This window comes from Neofelis nebulosa, chromosome 5 (assembly GCF_028018385.1).
Source record: "Neofelis nebulosa isolate mNeoNeb1 chromosome 5, mNeoNeb1.pri, whole genome shotgun sequence".
NCBI lineage: Eukaryota > Metazoa > Chordata > Mammalia > Carnivora > Felidae > Neofelis > Neofelis nebulosa.
Window position 1 is genome coordinate 22574198 of NC_080786.1, and position 18143 is coordinate 22592340.

The 18143-nt window shown below is 38.2% G+C and overlaps 1 protein-coding gene across 1 annotated transcript in view; it reads right to left on the bottom strand.

Moving 5' to 3' along the window:
- Window positions 1–18143, bottom strand: part of KCNH8 (potassium voltage-gated channel subfamily H member 8) — a 355709-nt gene that overhangs the window by 107899 nt on the left and 229667 nt on the right. The window contains exons 6-7 of the mRNA XM_058729774.1: window positions 7666–7823; window positions 3294–3501 (exon numbers count right to left, since the gene is read on the bottom strand). Coding sequence (XP_058585757.1) covers window positions 3294–3501; window positions 7666–7823 — 366 coding nt within the window. The remainder of the gene's footprint in view (window positions 1–3293; window positions 3502–7665; window positions 7824–18143) is intronic.

Below are 18143 nucleotides of genomic sequence, written 5' to 3' on the forward strand. Positions count from 1 at the left end.
GACTGTCATTTAGTAAATGACTGACCTTGAAGGTTGATTCATTCCACATTTTTCCCCGCGACATTTGCCATGTTCCAGGAACTATATACCACAGGGACACCACAGTGAACACAACAGACCATACCCTTCCAGCACGGAGCCTGCATAGCCTAGAGTGGGATTTCTCACGAAGTCTAAAATGCCATGAACCAATAAGCCAAACCTCAAATCCCTTAAAATACAGTAAAGAAGCACATAAAAGTAAAAACAACAGCAGGCAAATCAGTTCAAAATCAGCCTCTGGTATAATTAGTCCATGAGTATTAATTCCACCTTCTAAAAATAGACATAGATAAGTGATATTACAATCTTTTAAAAATATTAACTTTGCTTTGATCTGATACAAAATGCCGAAACTCTCTCTAACTCTAAGTAGTAGACCTGCCAAGGACAAAAAGTGGAAAAAATCATTTCAAGGCAATTAACAGTGACTAGAAAGGAAGTTCTATTTTATCCCTTGGGAAGACGAATCTGTTCTATACATCTAATGCTAGTCACAACATAAAGAACGTGTCTCTAATCAAACTTTATTTGTGTGAAGAATTCTTGATTCACGGTAATTGGACCAAAAAAGGTAAAACATAATATTAGTGTACAAATTACATAGTAAAAACTAAATGAGCCTAGACTCTCAGATGCTTCATTAAAAGATTAGGTAGCGAAGGTCATAATTATTTAATTTGTGTCCAAATCTCAGCTGGAGAATGTTTTGAATGAACAACGAGGTAAGTAATTTTAAGGGAAGGGAAAGTCCTTGTAGCCAAGCCTAGAAACCCAATGTGGACAGGCAGAGTTAGCATACTCCCTTTCAGATTGTCTTCCAAGAGGTGTTTGGACAGGAAATCTAATTTTCTAAAGGTACAGATTCAGTAATCCTTACTATAACTGAGTAAAACATACCAATTCTTTGACAGGCTGTGATCACAAGATGTGCTTCCTGACACATCCTTTTTCTTCAAACTCTTTGACATTGGGTGGTTGCTGCTGATGGTTTATGTGGACACTGAATTATGACAAAAATAAGCACACAATACTGGGTTTGTTCTTCCATTAAAGTCGTAAACATGGAAACTGAAATAGACTTTCGAGTTATATGGTGTGGTTTCTCATGCTCTAGGTGAGGAAACTGAGGCCCACAGAGGTGAATGAAATTACTGTAAATCTCGCAATTGGTTAGTGGTAGAGCCATGATAACAGGAGAGTTCTGTGGCCCCAGCCCAACGTTCTTCTCATCACTGTGTCACGTATTATGCTCTCTTTGTGGGTTGACTTCCAGCTCACAAGCTCCCATTCATTACACTGAACCACAGCACCAAGTTTAAGAGTACAAGTGGTAGGGGGCAATACTGAAGTCGTTCAGATGGTTGGCTTCTTTTTCTTGAAAAATCATTACTTCTGTGTGTTTGTGATGAGAAAAACAACAGCTAGTTTGTACTTCTGTAGCAGAACTGGTGTGCTGGAAAGGACACAAAAAAGCTTTCCTCATCTAACTAAATTTGAGAGCGTGAATAAGCTGAATTTCCCCATCTGGAGCCTCTCAGACTAGACTAGCCTTACAAATTAATATGAGTGTATAGGTCTGGGGCCCGAAGGAAATTAGGTCAGGCCCAGAAAGGAATCAGGTGGCTGACCACAAGCAAGAATTTTAATATGGATTCAAAACAAAGGGCAGAGATCTAATGCGGCAATTCACTGAATACCATTAGGACTATATCAGAGCGTGTGATGGAGGGAGCCTTCAGGACAAGAAAATAGAAAGGGAAACAATACTAAAGGACAGAAAATGTCTTAATCCAAGTACAATCCAGACTTTGATTCTTCTTTTAATCAACTCTTCTCTTTCCTCACCATGCTGTCTTCTCCTCTCCCTCTCTCCCTCTCTCTCTCATCTCATCTCATATTGTCTTCATGTAGGATATTCTTGCCGTCACTCTGCAGTTCTAGTTCTCCCTTTACTTCATTTCTGAGAATTGAGATCCATAGCAAGGCACAGAAGAAGTACTTTGATAAGGAGAATAAAACCAGTCTGAGATGAACATTATCAGAACACAGTCCTTGCTTTGGTGTAGTTCAGGGTCAAAATTGAGACGTGTATGTAGGAGCATTGTTAGAAAATTTTAGGGAGAGTCTGTTTTCTTAGCGTCTCCAACTCGTTCTCCAAAGATATACTTTGAAGGCTTTGTATACTGCCATATAGCGAGAGGACGGCATTATGAGAGCCAACCCAGGGATGTTCCAGATGCATCCTGCCATTAAGTGCTGGTGTGAAAAGTTAGAGCATTTTTCTCTCTCGGGAATCTCTTGTGGCTTCATCCCTGTGCAAAGGTCTGTGCTTCCAAAAGTTCAAGATTGATTTTTTGGAGAAAAGAAGTGAAGAATTTTCTAGCCAACCAAGAAACAGATTCTTTTGACGAAATGTCAGAATAAGAAAAAAAAGAGTTCTACATGGGGTACCATGACAATTCTCTAAAGGCAATGACTGTGAGAATAATGCAGATATTTTTGGATAGAGGGTTATAGCCCTCAGAAGTTTCATTTTCTGTACAGTTCTTGTGGTTAGCATAAATTTAAAAAATGTGTTCATGTGCAGAACATTTCAGATTCATTTATGCAGAATTATGTAGCACATGGAAAAGTCTCCTTTAAATTCCCACGTATAATGGGGACACAAAATTCTACAAATTATATTTGTAAACATCCAGTCCCCTCTATCATTACACGTTCTCAAAGTATACTAGATATGGAAAGTGTGTTATTATAATGCACTCACTCTCTCTCTCACTGCAATGATTGGCCATAGGCCAGTTGCCCAGGGATTCAGTGGTATTAGCCCTGCATTGGATATGTCAGATAAGATCACACATTACTTACCTACACTTCTATAGCCTTGCTGGTCATTTTAAACATTTAGCCCCTTGAAAGCTTAACCCATTACTCTCTCTCTCTCTCTTTCTCTGTCTGTCTGTCTATCTCTCTCTCTCTCTCTCTCTATATGCATACACACACACACACACACACACACACACACACACACATATACATATATATGGATTTTCCAGAAAACTTTCTCAAAAGAAATCACTTGTATCATAGACCCTGTCCCCTTACACCCTTCCCCTCCCAGTCCCTAAAAAATATTAGACAAATCGACAGTCAGAGGACATAATTATGGAATCATCTTTCACTTCCGCCAAATTCCAGACAAGCTTCCTTTTCACTTAAAAATGGAAAATGTGACAAACGTAAGCCCTTACCAACTTCCCACTTCAGAAGGCTGTTGTCTTCCCTCTCCATTTTTCCAATGACATACCAGATACACGCCATCCAGTGTGCAAGGAGTGCAAACATGGACATGAGCAGAGTCAGGACGATTGTGCTGTGCTGGGAGTAGCGGTCCAACTTCTGCAGGAGACGCAAGAGACGCAGCAGCCGGACGGTCTTCAGGAGATGCACGAGAGACACCTGTGGGAGGAGACCGAGCGGCACCGCGTGGCTCATGGGTTCACTCCGCATCATAGCGGTTGCTTTAACTGACAGCCATTCTGGAAAGTTCTTGAAGCCAAGCATAATCATGACTCCAACGCGATGGTCATTTTTATGACCATGCCAACGTCGTTTCTCGACACAATGCTATCAAGAGGTGATAGGATAAAGGATGATGAGACAGCTTACTTTCTTTGAGTTGGTACTTATTTTCCTTAAGGTTTATCTTTTTTTCTCAACCTATTTGACTGAATATGATTTTGTATATTCTGATACACAACTGAAACACATTACGGTCTCAGGATTGAACGTAAGATGTCTCCACTTCTTACACACATTTTCTTTCAGTCCCAGGTCCCTTCCTCCATGCAGGAGTGACATCATAACAATAATTTAGACACACCGAACCCTGTGAAGTGGTAATAAAGGTAACTTTAAAACAATAGTGATTCGATGTACCAAACTTGAGTAAGATTTACTCACAAATGCCAGTAATACCTCCTGTCTCATGTGCTGCACTCTCTTCTTTGTAACATCATCGACTGATAGAAAAAACTCACACCTGAAGCATATACTTTCTGAGCTCTCTGTCAAACACACAGGCTGAGAGAACCAAAATCAAATGGAACACCATTTTTGAAAACTCTCCTAGGTCTTGTCTTTGGACACATTAAAACAATACACGTGTGGCCAAGGACTTATTTTCCTGACTTCAGTGCCCAGCTGAAACATGCGCACCATTGGTGTCCACAAGAGTGGTCATTGTCACTATTAACAACAGACATGGTGCCCTAATGCATACTCTTTCACACCCTCGAATAGCCTCAAGGAGCATTCTAAAATAGAAACGGCAAATAAAGTATGACCTCATCCGTAAATAGAGTTTAACAAAGTACTTGACCTTTTCTAATTTGGAGGCGGGAGGAAGGAACTATAAATACAAGGGAAGAAAGTGGTTTGTCTGACTATACCTAAGAACAGTATTTGCTCTAAGGACTCAATCATAAACACGGTCGGCATCTTCTGGAAGTTTGCCTTTATAATTATCTGGAGTCAGTGGACATCTAGCTCCTTCCTCCATGATCTATCTCCCCTTCTGTCGAAGAAAATTGTACCTCGAACAGTTCTTGACACATAGTAAGTGCTCCGTAAATACGTGTTAAATGAGAGGATGGTTAATAAATTAAGATGGAAAACACTCTAAACTCAATATAGTAGAAATTCAATAAAAACCTTTTCAATTGTAATCTCACGAATTATTCTATGCTGAAATATAATAAAATCATAAGGTCAGCTGAGGAACTTGCCAGCTACCTGTGCTTTGATTTCTTTTTCTCATTCTTCTGTGTCAAATCTTATCTTCTTCCCTTTCACAGCCCAGTCCTCATCTGTCATTTCTCCAGCTGATTGTAAACCAGATGATTTCCTGCCAGGACTTTGCAATATCTGCTTCCTGGCTTAGAAGAATTACTGGGGGTGGAGTTTATTTTATAGGAGAAGAGTTTGATAGATGCATGACAATTTGGTACTTGAAATGAAACCTCAAAAAGTCCCAAAAGGAGGAAGACAAGTTGATTAACATGTATTGAGGTCTTTCTGGGTGTTTGACACTTAGCAAGGTATAGTATAGAAATGCTTTTCAGGCTGCTGAGAACCTTGTAGGGGTTTTTATGCTTATTTTGCTTATTTTGCTTATTTTGCCTATTTTGATGTTAATTTCCCCCAAGGAAGTCACTCAGACGGTAAGTGATTAAGACTGGGGTTTCTGGGGCGCCTGGGTGGCTCAGTCGGTTAAGCGTCCGACTTCAGCTCAGGTCACGATCTCACAGTCCGTGAGTTCGAGCCCCGCGTCGGGCTCTGTGCTGACAGCTCAGAGCCTGGAGCCTGCTTCAGATTCTGTGTCTCCCTCTCTCTCTGCCCCTCCCCTGTTCATGCTCTCTCTCTGTCTCAAAAATAAATAAACGTTAAAAAAAAAAATTAAGACTGGATTTCTACTTTGCCACACACTAAATTTTATTAAAGAAATGTGTGAAGTATATATAAAACATTTACCATCAGCAATTATGGGCAGAGTCAAAACTAAAGCATCCAATACCTTTCTGATGGTTGTAATGAGTTTTTGAATACCATCTACAGAGATGTGCTAACTGGATGTATTTTAGATCTGGAAAAACAACATCTGTGTTTGCTTATTTATTTCTACCTTTCTTTTTACAAGTTTGTGCAGTATAACAATAGCACAGCTTATAAACTTTTCCTCATAACTTATGTTGTCCTGGGAAGTAAATATAATACTTTGAACAAATAGAATATTTCATCTTGACTAACTTATTTGGGGCAGAGCAAATTTATATGCCAACTGGTTAATGATCATACGCTCACTCCTGTGAGACACAGAAAAATTATCATTGATAAGAGACAGATTCCATTCTTTCTTCCTCTTTTGTCTTTCTTTCTAACATAGATGTTTATCTATAACTTGCATTAATAGGTATTCATGCCAGGTTTCATGAGACAGAATGAAGAAAGGGAGCAGGAATGTAGTGAAAGTGTACAAGTACTTAAAATTCATCAAAATATGAGAATTAGACTTTAAAAAAAATCCTTTGTGTTAATTTTAGACAATGAGCATGTGAATGACAGATAAACATGTATTTTAACATTTTGTATATTTTACAATACAATTATATAATATATATTTTAAATTATCCTATTTGTTCAGTGCCCAAAGAGAAATGGAACATAAAAAAAATTATTAGTATTTAGTCACAAAGCAGCAAGTTAATTTAGAGAGGGGTCTATCAAACATTATTCATTTAACAATTCTCCAGGAGAATGTGGAAAATTTTTCTTAGTATTTTGTGAATTATATACTTCTTTTGAAATTTTTTTGGTTGCAGTCTTGCAAATACCTTGTTTTAAGTCATTACATGTTCATTATAGTACACTTATCTAGTCAAATTCAATTTTAAAAAGCACTTTTAAAAGCCTGGATAACAATTCTCTGTAGCACTGATTGATATTATATACTAAATTTTTCCCCAGAGGTTTCCTTTCAGTTGACTTATAAACCTCTTAAAGATGTTGATACCCTCAACTTTCCATCTTAAGAAAAAAATGGAAAGGAAAAGAAAAGAAAAATGCTATTGTATAGACAATTACCAAATGCACAAATTTGTACTAAATAGTCAGGATTACAGTTCAGTCTTCATCCCAAAGTCAATAATGACTGTATTTGAAACACTGATCATTTTAATACTGAAAACTAAGCTTTTAAATTCCTGATAGAGAATCTCAAGGTCTTGTCAACTGAGTAAGAAATAGGCTTCATTTGAACTAATGTTTAGTAAATTTTTGCCTGCTAAAATTGGTTACTCTAGCAGCAAATTGCATTACTGGCCCCAAAATGCTATTATACCTCCCTAAAAGTCTCTCTATTTATAAGGGAGCACTTAATGCTTTTACGAACATCAATCGTTAAATAGTAAAAATAGCTACTACAATGAATGGACACACTTTCTTTCCTGTGATGAGACAGGAGGATAAAGGGAAGAAAAGAGATGTTACAAAGTCAGTAAAAATCCAAAAGAGATCTCAAGTTCAAGTGGCCATTGTATCATTGTGTCATTTCTTCCCCATCCAACATTTTTACAAGGACTTGAAGTGGTTGAATTCTTTTAACTTCAGTACTACTCAGTATCTTGATTGGTCTTTTGTTTTGCTAATGAATAACTCAAGAGGTAGAGAGTAAAGGTCATAAAACCAGAAGAAATCTCAAACTCTCCACTAAACTTCTGAGGCAAAATACCTGCCAAAGTAATACAAAGTAATGCTCATTACTTTTGGTTTCCTTACCAAAGGATTTCTTCTGTGAGCGAGTATTGATGATAAATGCTTTGGGTATATCTTGGTTCTAGATATTTAAATAACTAAAACAGGTCATGTAAATTCCAAAAGGAAGTAACTTCCTCAAGTGGAGAATTTGGCCTGCGTACCATTGGTCACTTTGGTGTCCACAAAGTGGAGGCCACAAAGTCCTGGACATACAAACTGCTACAAACACTTAAAACCTGAACGTGTGGAAAATAAACACAGGATTAAAAATAACCTTCAAAGTCATGTGGAAGGGAGCTCTTTACTCACCACTGTGACGTTGAAAGCATACAGGAGATCAAAAGGCAGGGCAGCAATTAAGTCAATGATGAACCAGGTTGTGACATAGTGGATGCAAATTGATCTTGCTTCAAAGATAACTTGGCCAGACTTGCTGACATAGGTTGTTCGGAAATTTAAAATAATATCTGCTTGAGAAAAAAAGATAAGAGAAAAAGAAGGAAGGAACAGAGAGAAGAAGAAGGAAAGACGAGGAAAGAAGGAAGGATGAAAAAAAACAAGCATGCAGCGGAGGGGGGGGGGAGGAAAAAATTGTATAAAATTACATAAAATTAGACAAACGATAACCTCTCAATGTATTTCTGACTGATAATATCTAAAATACTCCTCTTGACAAATCCAGTTCAATTCAATAAACAGGTATTGAAGGGTGAAGAAAATAATATTTTCTGAGCACTGAATACACTCCAGACATCGGACCACATGTACCAAAAGTAATATGGATAAAAATAACAACAATAGTCATCATTACTAAATGCTCACTAGTACCAGGCATTGTTCTGAGAACGTAGCAGAGGTTATTTCACTGACTCCTCAGAACATGTTCTTAAGTAGATGATATTATCTCCATGCTAAAGAGGCAAAAACCAAGTCTCAATGAGGAAAAGTAACGTATCCGTGATCATAATGTCAATGGTGTCAAAGAGGATTTTACACACAGATAAGTTTTAGTTTCTGTTCTTTTTTTAAATACAGGGGCGCCTGGGTGGCTCAGTCGGTTAGGCGGCCGACTTCAGCTCAGGCCATGATCTCCCGGTTTGTGAGTTCTAGCCCCGCGTCGGGCTCTGTGCTGACAGCTCAGAGCCTGGAGCCTGCTTCATATTCTGTGTCTCCCTCTCTCTGACCCTCCCCTGTTCATGCTCTGCCTCTCTCTGTCTCAAAGATAAATAAACGTTAAAAAAAAAATTAAAAAAAAAATACAATTCTATTTTATTTTGTGAACAAAGTTTAACTAATCTCTGTGGACACAGAATTCATCTCTGCCCTAAAGGCACTTATATTAACAAAACACTGGAAGTTACTTTGTTTGGATTTCTAGGTTAAATTTTCTCATTCCATTTTAATGGATGATGTAATCATTTTCAACTTTTCCCTACATCATTCTTTTATTATGTTTTTATTTTACATTCTATTTAATATTTATATTTACTTTAAATTTATATTATATTTTATTATTTATTGAACTTTTTACAATCCATGAGGCCCTCAAGGGCACTGGTCAAATGACAGCCATAGCCACAAGGATCGTCTCAGGCTCACTTCTGCTTCTATGACTAAACATCTCTGTGTCTGTTGTATTAGTCTCTGGGTTACATATCATTAAAGCACTGGAAACCATTACCTTTCCCTTTGTTTGTTTTTCAGTTGACTACAGCCAGGCCATTGGGAATTTCAGGATTGCTGCATACATGTAAGGGTGATAATGGTTGAGAATTTTATGGACTGGTGAATCCAAAGTAAACATATCTCTCTGTGAAACTTTGTTCTTGGGAGGTGCCATGAGCCACTGACTCAAAGATTAAAGGAGGGAATGTGGGAAGTAAATGTGCAGGTCAAAGAGAACAGGAATTGGGAGAGTTATGAAGCAAATGTAAAGCTCTGAGCTACATGGTTATTGGGTGAATTGGAATACTCTTTATAGCTAATTTAAACCCTTGAAAATAAGTAGAATAGTGTTATATGATGATAAAAACTTGATATCATGATCATGATGATGACAACGATAAAACATACAATAATGCGCACCTTGTATGTCATTTTTACTTTTCAGTTCATGTTCACATTTGTGGTAGGCAGAGTTCAAAGATGACCCTCGCTCTCATATGGTCTCCTCCCCTTAAGTGAGGGTAGAACCTGTGAGCATGATCAGGTATCATGCCATGATGCTGTTGCAGTATATGGCTAAAGGGAGATTAACCTCAGTGGCCTGACCTGATCAGGTAAGCTTTGCACAAGCCAGTTTTCTTCAGCTGGTGGTAAGGGACTGGAAGAAAGCAACCGCCACATTGTGGAAGGGCCATGTGGCAGGGAATGGCGGCCAGTCTCCAACTGCTGAGAGTGGCCCCTTGCTGACATCTAGCAACAAATGGGGACTTGTGTCCTATAACCCTAAGGAAGCAAATTCTTCCAACAGCCACATGAGTTTGCAAGAGGACCTACGCTCCAGAAAGAAACACAGTTTAGCTGACATCTTGAGTTCAGTCTTGTGAGGTGGAGCAGAGAATTCAGCTAGGCCAGACCTAGATTTCCCACCTAAAGAAACTGAGATAATCAATAGCTGTTGTTTCAAGCTGCCAAGTTGGTAGTAATTTAAAGTGAGGCAATACAAAAACAAATACAACATTTATTCTGCATTAGGTTCTCATTATAGCCTTGCGAGGAGAGATAATATAGGAATTACGACAAGACAGATTACTACTACATTTTTATAGATAATACCTTAGTATGGACCCAGTACTGTTTGGGGTCCTTTAAAATCATAATCTCATGGACTCCTTACAACAATACTAAGAGGTAGGCCCCTTCAATATCCTTTTTTACAGATGAGGAAACTGAGGCCAAAGGAAAGCAAACAACTTGTCCAGAGTCACACACATGGTGTAACTGAAGCATAGGATTAAACTTCTTTAGCTAGTTAGTGAAAGAACACGACCCCAATCCAAGTCTCCTAATTTCCAATTCAGTGCTTTGGCTTTTGGTCCCTTAACAGAGGCCAGTCACATCTCAGGTCTGGAAGCAAGTTCTAGGTGACTTCAAAAGAAAACAATAATTTTTCCAGTCTTTTGTGAATGATCTAACTTTTTAAAATGGCATTATTAAAAGTCATATGTTTGTCGAAAAATAAAAATACTGAAAAACTTTTATTGCTAATACTGAGAATATGAAAGTAAGGAGCAGTGGCTAAACCATTCAAAAAGGATGAAAACAATGCCAAGGTAATTTCTATTGCAGAGTAAAAGTGCTACCATGGCAAAGTATCAATGCATCATTGAAGCATGGCCACCAAGAAGGAGCAGGAGCAGGAGCACAGCGGAATACCATCAGGCCGTTAAGGTAGCATGTGAACTTCTCACTCTTTCTCTTAACCTTCTGGGCTCATGTATTTCTTTATTAGCAAATCAGTTTAACAGGTCAGGCCACCGGCTGTTGAAATCAAGCAGAGATTTCAACTTCATGGTTTCTAAAAGAAAGCTCAGGTTAGGCATTTGGGTTTTCATCTCATGAGTAAGAAACCCAGAGTTGTTTACCAAGCCCTTGAGTGATCTGTGGTTTCCATAACTCAGGCTGAGATAAGTCTGCATGTTCATTATAAGACTGGAGGGACAAATTCCTTGCATATTTACCAACTGATCACCAGTTCTACCACAAATTTCACAGAAAACTCACTGCCACCATCCAGGATGCCACCCTCCACATTCCTGGGGCACTCCATGAATGGCTGAATGAATGAAATGATTGGTCTTTGGTTGGTTGACACAGCAGACATTTTTGAAACTGTGTAGTAAATTATGTATTTGACTCAAAAATAAAAGAGGTGCAGACTTCTGAACAGAAAAGATATTTTTGTGGATGAGTCATTACAGCATATCAGTTTAGCTTTTAAAAAAGCTTTTAAAAAAATAATTTGTTACTCATTTGAGTTAATTGGGTGAAAAGAAGATATGCTAATTTTAGGTTTTAAAAAGAAGTAATTATAAGACTTTTATATTTAAATACTAATAATAGTAAAAGAATATAAAAGGGATTTTTTTAGAATCTATTTTTTACAAATCTATTTTTGAAATACATGAATTCTTTAGGTTTATTCTCAGAGAGAAAAAAACCTAAATATATATTATATTCTAAGATTTCTAGGACTATGGTCCTATCGTGCAAAGGCTCTAGGTTTATTCAATGATCAGTATTATTTTTGGATAGTTGATTTCTAAGAAACCTACTTTTGTCATATGCATAAAAATAGGCATAATTCTGGTGTATTATAATTTACAACATATTTCCAGGCATTCATTAGTTCATGTGACAAAACCAACTCTTTCAGGTGTACTATTTTTACCAAAGACTCAGGAGATTTAAGAAACTTATTTAAAGCCATGAAGATAGTAAGCAACAGAGAAATGGGACGTCTATTGACAGTTGATTCCATTGTCTTTCCATTATCTTAAAAACTTACCACATTTCCAAATATATTTTGGAGGGAATAACAATAGGTTGGTGCAGGGGAGTGATTTTTTTCTTTTTTTAAATTTTTAATTTTTTGAGAGAGAAAAAGTACAAGCAGGGGAGGCTCAGAGAGAGAGGGAGACACAGAATCTGAAGCAGGCTCCAGGCTCTGAGCTGTCAGCAAAGAGCCCAATGTGGGGCTTGAACTCATGAATTGTGAGATCATGACCTGAGCTGAAGTCAGATGCTTAACCGACTGAGCCACCCAGGAGCCCCAGAGAAATGCATTTCTGATCAGTGGAAATGCCCTTAGATCAAACTCCATATCAGCACCACCCAGGTAAAAGAATGTTAAATAAGAGTCACAGAATTGAAAATAAGGAAATTAGCTGTCTCTTGATCTGTCTAGGGACAATGGAAAATACTGTTTTCTCTCTACTGATACGAATATGGTATTGGTGTTCGAGGACCAGGAGAATCCAACGCTTGTAAATATTCCCTTAAATGGAAGGGTAGAGATGGCTAGACCAGTACTCTAAGAGTCAGGGAAGCACAGAATGAATACGATTCTGATGAGGAGGACAAGAGCGCTCCTTCCAGATCTGGTGTCCCTCGTTAGAGAGTCACGGAGGCAAAGTGGAGGTTGGCCAACACTGGCTGCAGCTTGTCTCACTTCCCTTAATGGTTTTGTCTCTTTGGCAATTAAATCAGTGACTCATTCAAATGTTACAGTAAGAATGAGGTCTCCTCCAGACAATCCACAACCTACCTGAAAGACAACAGTAGACTTTCTATTCTGACACATCTTGAAAACATAAGTGTAATGTGTTTTTGACTTTATGTTGAAAAATACATGAAAGCATACTCAGTAATATCCAATTTTTTACATGTAATTTTCTCATTAATTCCATTTATTATTAATACGTGCAACTGTCTATAAATACACACACACACACACATACACAGCTTGAACCAGGAAAAGTATTCTAAAAACCAAAACAAATTAATTCATAATTCCCACCTCAAAACCTTAAAGTCTCATGAGTTTGTGCATCCATAAATAATGCCTTGTAATACATGGTGCCAGTATCAGGTGTAATGAGTAAATAAGCAGGGCGATAGAGAATGATCATCCATATTGTATGTGGCTTATAGAATTTCCCCAAAATTGGCCATAATATACACCACCGAAATGAGGTAAAATATAAATGAATTCTCTGATGATTCAGATGGCACTTAATTCCTTTCAGGATAACCAATTTGCCTTGTTGTATTTCAGTTCTACATAGCATGATTACAATAAAGACAAATAATGGAGAGATGGCTGTGTACATATTCTGTTTTCATATTGTTAAGGTCTCCAAAAATAAGTATTTCATTTAGCTTTTACACTAAAGGGCTATGTATGTGGCTAAAAAGGCAGGAAGTTTGAATCCATTTTTTCCAGTTGGATTTCTTCGAGAACTGTGTAATTAGAAAGTAAAAAAAAGGGGGAGATGAACTTGATATGGCACAAATTAGATTTCTTTTCTTTACTAGTACACATGCCAGATGGGAAATAATTTAAAAATCATATTGGCTTACTTGTTAAAAAGTAAATTAAAACATAATGGTGTGCATGCAAGCCTAACTACCACATACAAATAATTAATATCTTCATTTAGCCATTTCTTTAAAAATTAATCAATGTAGTACAGCGTGGGTGGAAGGATATTTAACTAAACCAGCTGCCGACTCATATTCTAAAGGAATCCTGTCTTTTTTCATTGCTTGTGAGGCACTCTGAACACAGTATGATGTCACAGCAAACTGAGCTAGAAGGTGTGGGAAGATGAAATGAGAGCTAATTAATAAAGAAGTTTGAGGGACTAATAATCCTAAGAATGTAATTGATTGCCCATGTTAGCGGAGGAGATTTTCATACCATTCGAGCCTTGCACATTTGTCAGTATTTGTTCCTCTTGCTTACTTTATTTTTTAAAATTTATTTATTTAATTTCAAGTTAGTTAACATACCGTGTAGTATTGGTTTCCAGAGTAGAACCCAGTGATTCATCACTTACATATAACACCCAGTGCTCATCCCAACAAGTGCCGTCATTAATGCCCATCACTCATTCAGCCCATCCTTCCCACCCACCTCCCTCCAGCAACCCTCAGTTTGTTTACTGCATTTAAGAGTCTCTTATGGTTTGCCTCTCTCTGTTTTTATCTTATTTTTCCTTAATGTTTATAGAAGTGCTATCAACAATAGCCAAATTATAGAAAGAGCCCAAATGTCCATTGACTAATGAATGGATGAAGAAGATGTGGTATACATAAACAATGAAATACTATTCAGCAATCAAAAAGAATGAAATCTTGCCATTTGCAACAACGTGGATGGAACTAGAGTGTATCATGCTAAGCAAAATAAGTCGGTCAGAGAAAGACAAATATCATATGATTTCACTCTTTTGTGGGATAGTCTTGCTTACTTTAAATGAGAGATCTGTGGAAAAGAAAAAGCAGCTGACTCAGCGAGAAGTAACGTTTAAGGGCAACTGACTGAAGAAGGCGGCAAGCAGGCACATCAAGGGATGTTTGATGCTGGTATTAGCTTCTGTTTTGTAGCTTCTGTTTTGCAGTGGCCAGCATTATCATGGTGGGTCCCTATAGTGGTTTTGACCCTCAACATAAACATCACTTGGACCCACAGAGAAGGGAAGGGGCCTAAAAGTCACTTTCCTCGAATAGCTGCCTTTCTCCTTATTACTCCCTTTCCTGGGTTCTAGTTTTGTCCTTAGTAGCAACAGAGAATACATTGTTCTCTCCCACCCAAAACCCCTTTCTATAAATATTAGACATCAGTCATCAAGTTCTCTCTGTGGCCCAGGCTGAGTATCTCCATTTTGTTAAATGGTCTCTCACTGATCTCAGTCCTGATGCTTTTCTCTAGCTTGGTGATTTTCACCACAAAATCTCATGGAAGACAGGATTTGGGCGTTCGCTTTCTCCTTTCCTCCCTTCCTCTTTTCAAGCTGAGCTTTTATTCATTTTTAAGTAATGAGGCACACATGTCCATTTTTATTTTGAAAAGGAATTTCAAGTCTTTAACACAGAAAAGAAAATTAAAGAAATCCATTCAAGTATTTAAATACTGTCCTTTTGGAAGGAAGGTACTGAAAGGGTAGAAGAATATACCAAAATATGCCACTTTGGCATAAGAATGATTTTGAGCTGAAGGCAATTGAGAAGCAAAAGAGAAAAGCTCCCTGCCCTCCCCCCCCCCCCATTTGCCTAAAAGCAGGGCATAAAGGTGTCGCTTCTCAAAGGTGTTGCTCCTCTCCTGTCTACCAGGAAGGACAAAAGTTCATCCCCAGATGGTAGCCTGGCTGCTGTGGTGGACAGTGGGAAATACGTTTACTGCCACCAGTGTTTCCAGAATTCTCATTACTCCACTATCTTACCAACCCTTGATGTTATTAGACCTTAAAGTTTTTGCCAATTGCGTGGGAATACAATGCTACAGATAACACATTTAGAATTGGTTCCATTTCTAGTAATGCAGACTTAGTAAGTTGTTGGCAAATCTTTGAAAAACACTTACATTACTATTAGTTGTAAACTATTGTCAACTCATATCTCCACACATTTTTCACACAGACTGCTCCTGAATGACTGCTCCTATTCTTTATTGAGAGGGCTAAGGGTGCCTGGCTGGCTGGGTCAGTTAGGCATCCGACTTCTGCTCAGGTCATGATCCCACAGCTCATGAGTTCGAGCCCCGCAACATCGGGCTCTGTGCTGACAGCTCAGAGCCTGGAGCCTGCTTCACATTCTGTGTTTCCCTCTCTCTCTGCCCCTCCTTTACTCATTCATGTTCTCCCTCTCTCTCTCTCTCCCCCCCACTCAAAAATAAACATTAAAAAAAAGTTCATTTGTAGAAGAGAGAGAGAGCTAAAGCGTGGCTGTCCCTTTTAGCTTTGCAACATCCTTAAGCACTATAAAAAATAACCCGATTGATGATCCGTTGTGCTCTGCCCTGTGCTGTGCCCTTGGCATGTAAAGATGGACAAGGCATGCAAAAGAAGCATGGCTTTGCCTGGGAGCCACAGACTCTCATTTTTACAACCTGTTGTCCTTCATCTTTCAGTACATAAGTAAGCCCCATCTGTGACTATGCTGGCAGGTGCAAAGGACAGCACACACTCCCAATACGTGTCTATTAAACCCACCATTTACTGTCTCTAAACTAATGATTTTATTATATTGGCTTTGTCCATTGCTTTCATTTTATTGTATAAAGTTTACCACTTCAAAAGACTTCCACCTCACATGTACAACTGGTATGTGTAAAGCCTACCAATTTTGGCTCACTCTGTTTCAGTGCTATGTAACTCTAAATTAGATACTGAACTTTGAACTTACTGGATCATTTTTAATAAAAATAATTTAATGATTAAAAATAAATCTACTGAAAGACCATGACTCACACATATGTCACTTAATTGTAGAAATCCTTTTGGCATACTTATTCTGTCCTTAGTTATGGTTGCCAGGTGGTAAAATTTCTAAATTTAAAGTACAGTAGAGGGGTGCCTGGGTGGCTCAGTCGGTGAAGCATCTGACTTAGGCTCAGGTCACGATCTCATGGTTTGTGAGTTCAAGCCTGCGTCGGGCTCTGTGCTGACAGCTCAGAACCTGGAGCCTGCTTCGGATTCTGGGTCTCCCTCTCTCTCTGCCCCTGCCCTGCTCGCACTCCATCTCAGTCTCTCAAAAAGTGAATAAATGTTTAAAAAAATTTTTTTTAAATAAAGTAAAATAGAAACTAGAAGGATTATCATATCTATAAATACCCAGTTGTGAAATTTTAAGAAACCTTAAACACTCGAGCCTATTAATTTCATATGAAATAAATATTGATTACCTAAGTAATAAAACCTAGAATTGATGAAATTTGAGATAAATACAAAATGTGTTGATATGATTAATGTTTGCCCCAAAGTGAAACCCAGCACATATATACTCATTAGAGAGAAAAATGTTAGATTAAATAAGGGTTTTATAGTTACATATTATTTTACATTTTAATTGGGACTTTCATGATCATTTTTATATTTGAGGAAAATAATATCTTTACTTACTATTTATGGTAGTTTTCACTGCTGTTTACCAAATATTTCTGGTTTTCTACCTCCTGGTATGATTATCTTTCCCTACCACCTGAAGAGACCGTATGTGTCTGTGATTTGCTTCGGCTGTAATTATAAGCCGAAGTAGCCTGAAACACTTTTGGGCAAAATTTTGAGAGCTAGTGTGTAATTCCTCACATTTTCTTTTCCCTGCTTTGATGATCATGGAAATATGAGGGAAGATAGGATCTCTGTCAGCCTGGGTTTCTGAGCAACCACAGGGGGCAAAGATCATGACTGACCCACAATGGACACATAGCATGAGGGAGACATAAACCTTGTGTTATATCCCACTGAGATTTTGAGGTTACTTGTTACCACAGCCCATCCTGATACGTATTCCTAAAGGCTATCGAGCAGAGTGGCTAAGAGTGAGAATCTGGAGTCCCATCTCCTGGGTTGTAACCCACTGAGCAGGTATCAGCTGCATTTAACTTGCCCGTGGTTACCCAACTAGAAAGTGGGGGAGCGGGGATTCATACCTGTCTGTATAAATACCTGTCTCTATTCATACCTGTCAGTCTGTATAAAACCACAAAGCATTTTTTATTATAATTCTTCCCCTTCTTGAAGCCTAAGAACAGAATTCTTATGGTGAGATCTATGAACTACTTCTTGAGCTCTAGGTAATTCTTAGAGTCATAAGGAGTTAATATGTAGTATTTTGACTGTAGGTTGCCATTTATAAAATTATTCGGCATATTTAAAAAATGTTTTAATTCGGGAGTTTATTATTTTTGAGAGAGCACAAGTGTGTGGGTGGGGGCAGAGAGGGGGGACAGAGGACCCAAAGCAGTCTCTGCACTGACAGGTTGACAGCAGCAAGCCTTATGTGGGGCTCTGACTCACGAAACATGAGATCATGACCTGAGCTAAAGTCGGACGCTCAGCCAAATGAGGCACCCAGGTGCTCCCAAAATGCACTGGTCTTAAGTGGACAAGGTAACGAATTTTCGCAAAGTTGACCATCTTGGTCATCACCAATGGATAGAGCTATAACTAGGACCAGAACACCAGAAGCCTCCTTTATGATCTTGTCCAGTGATCAACTCCTGAAAGATCACTGTTGTCCTTATTACCATCGATTAATTTTGCGTAATTAGGAACTTTATA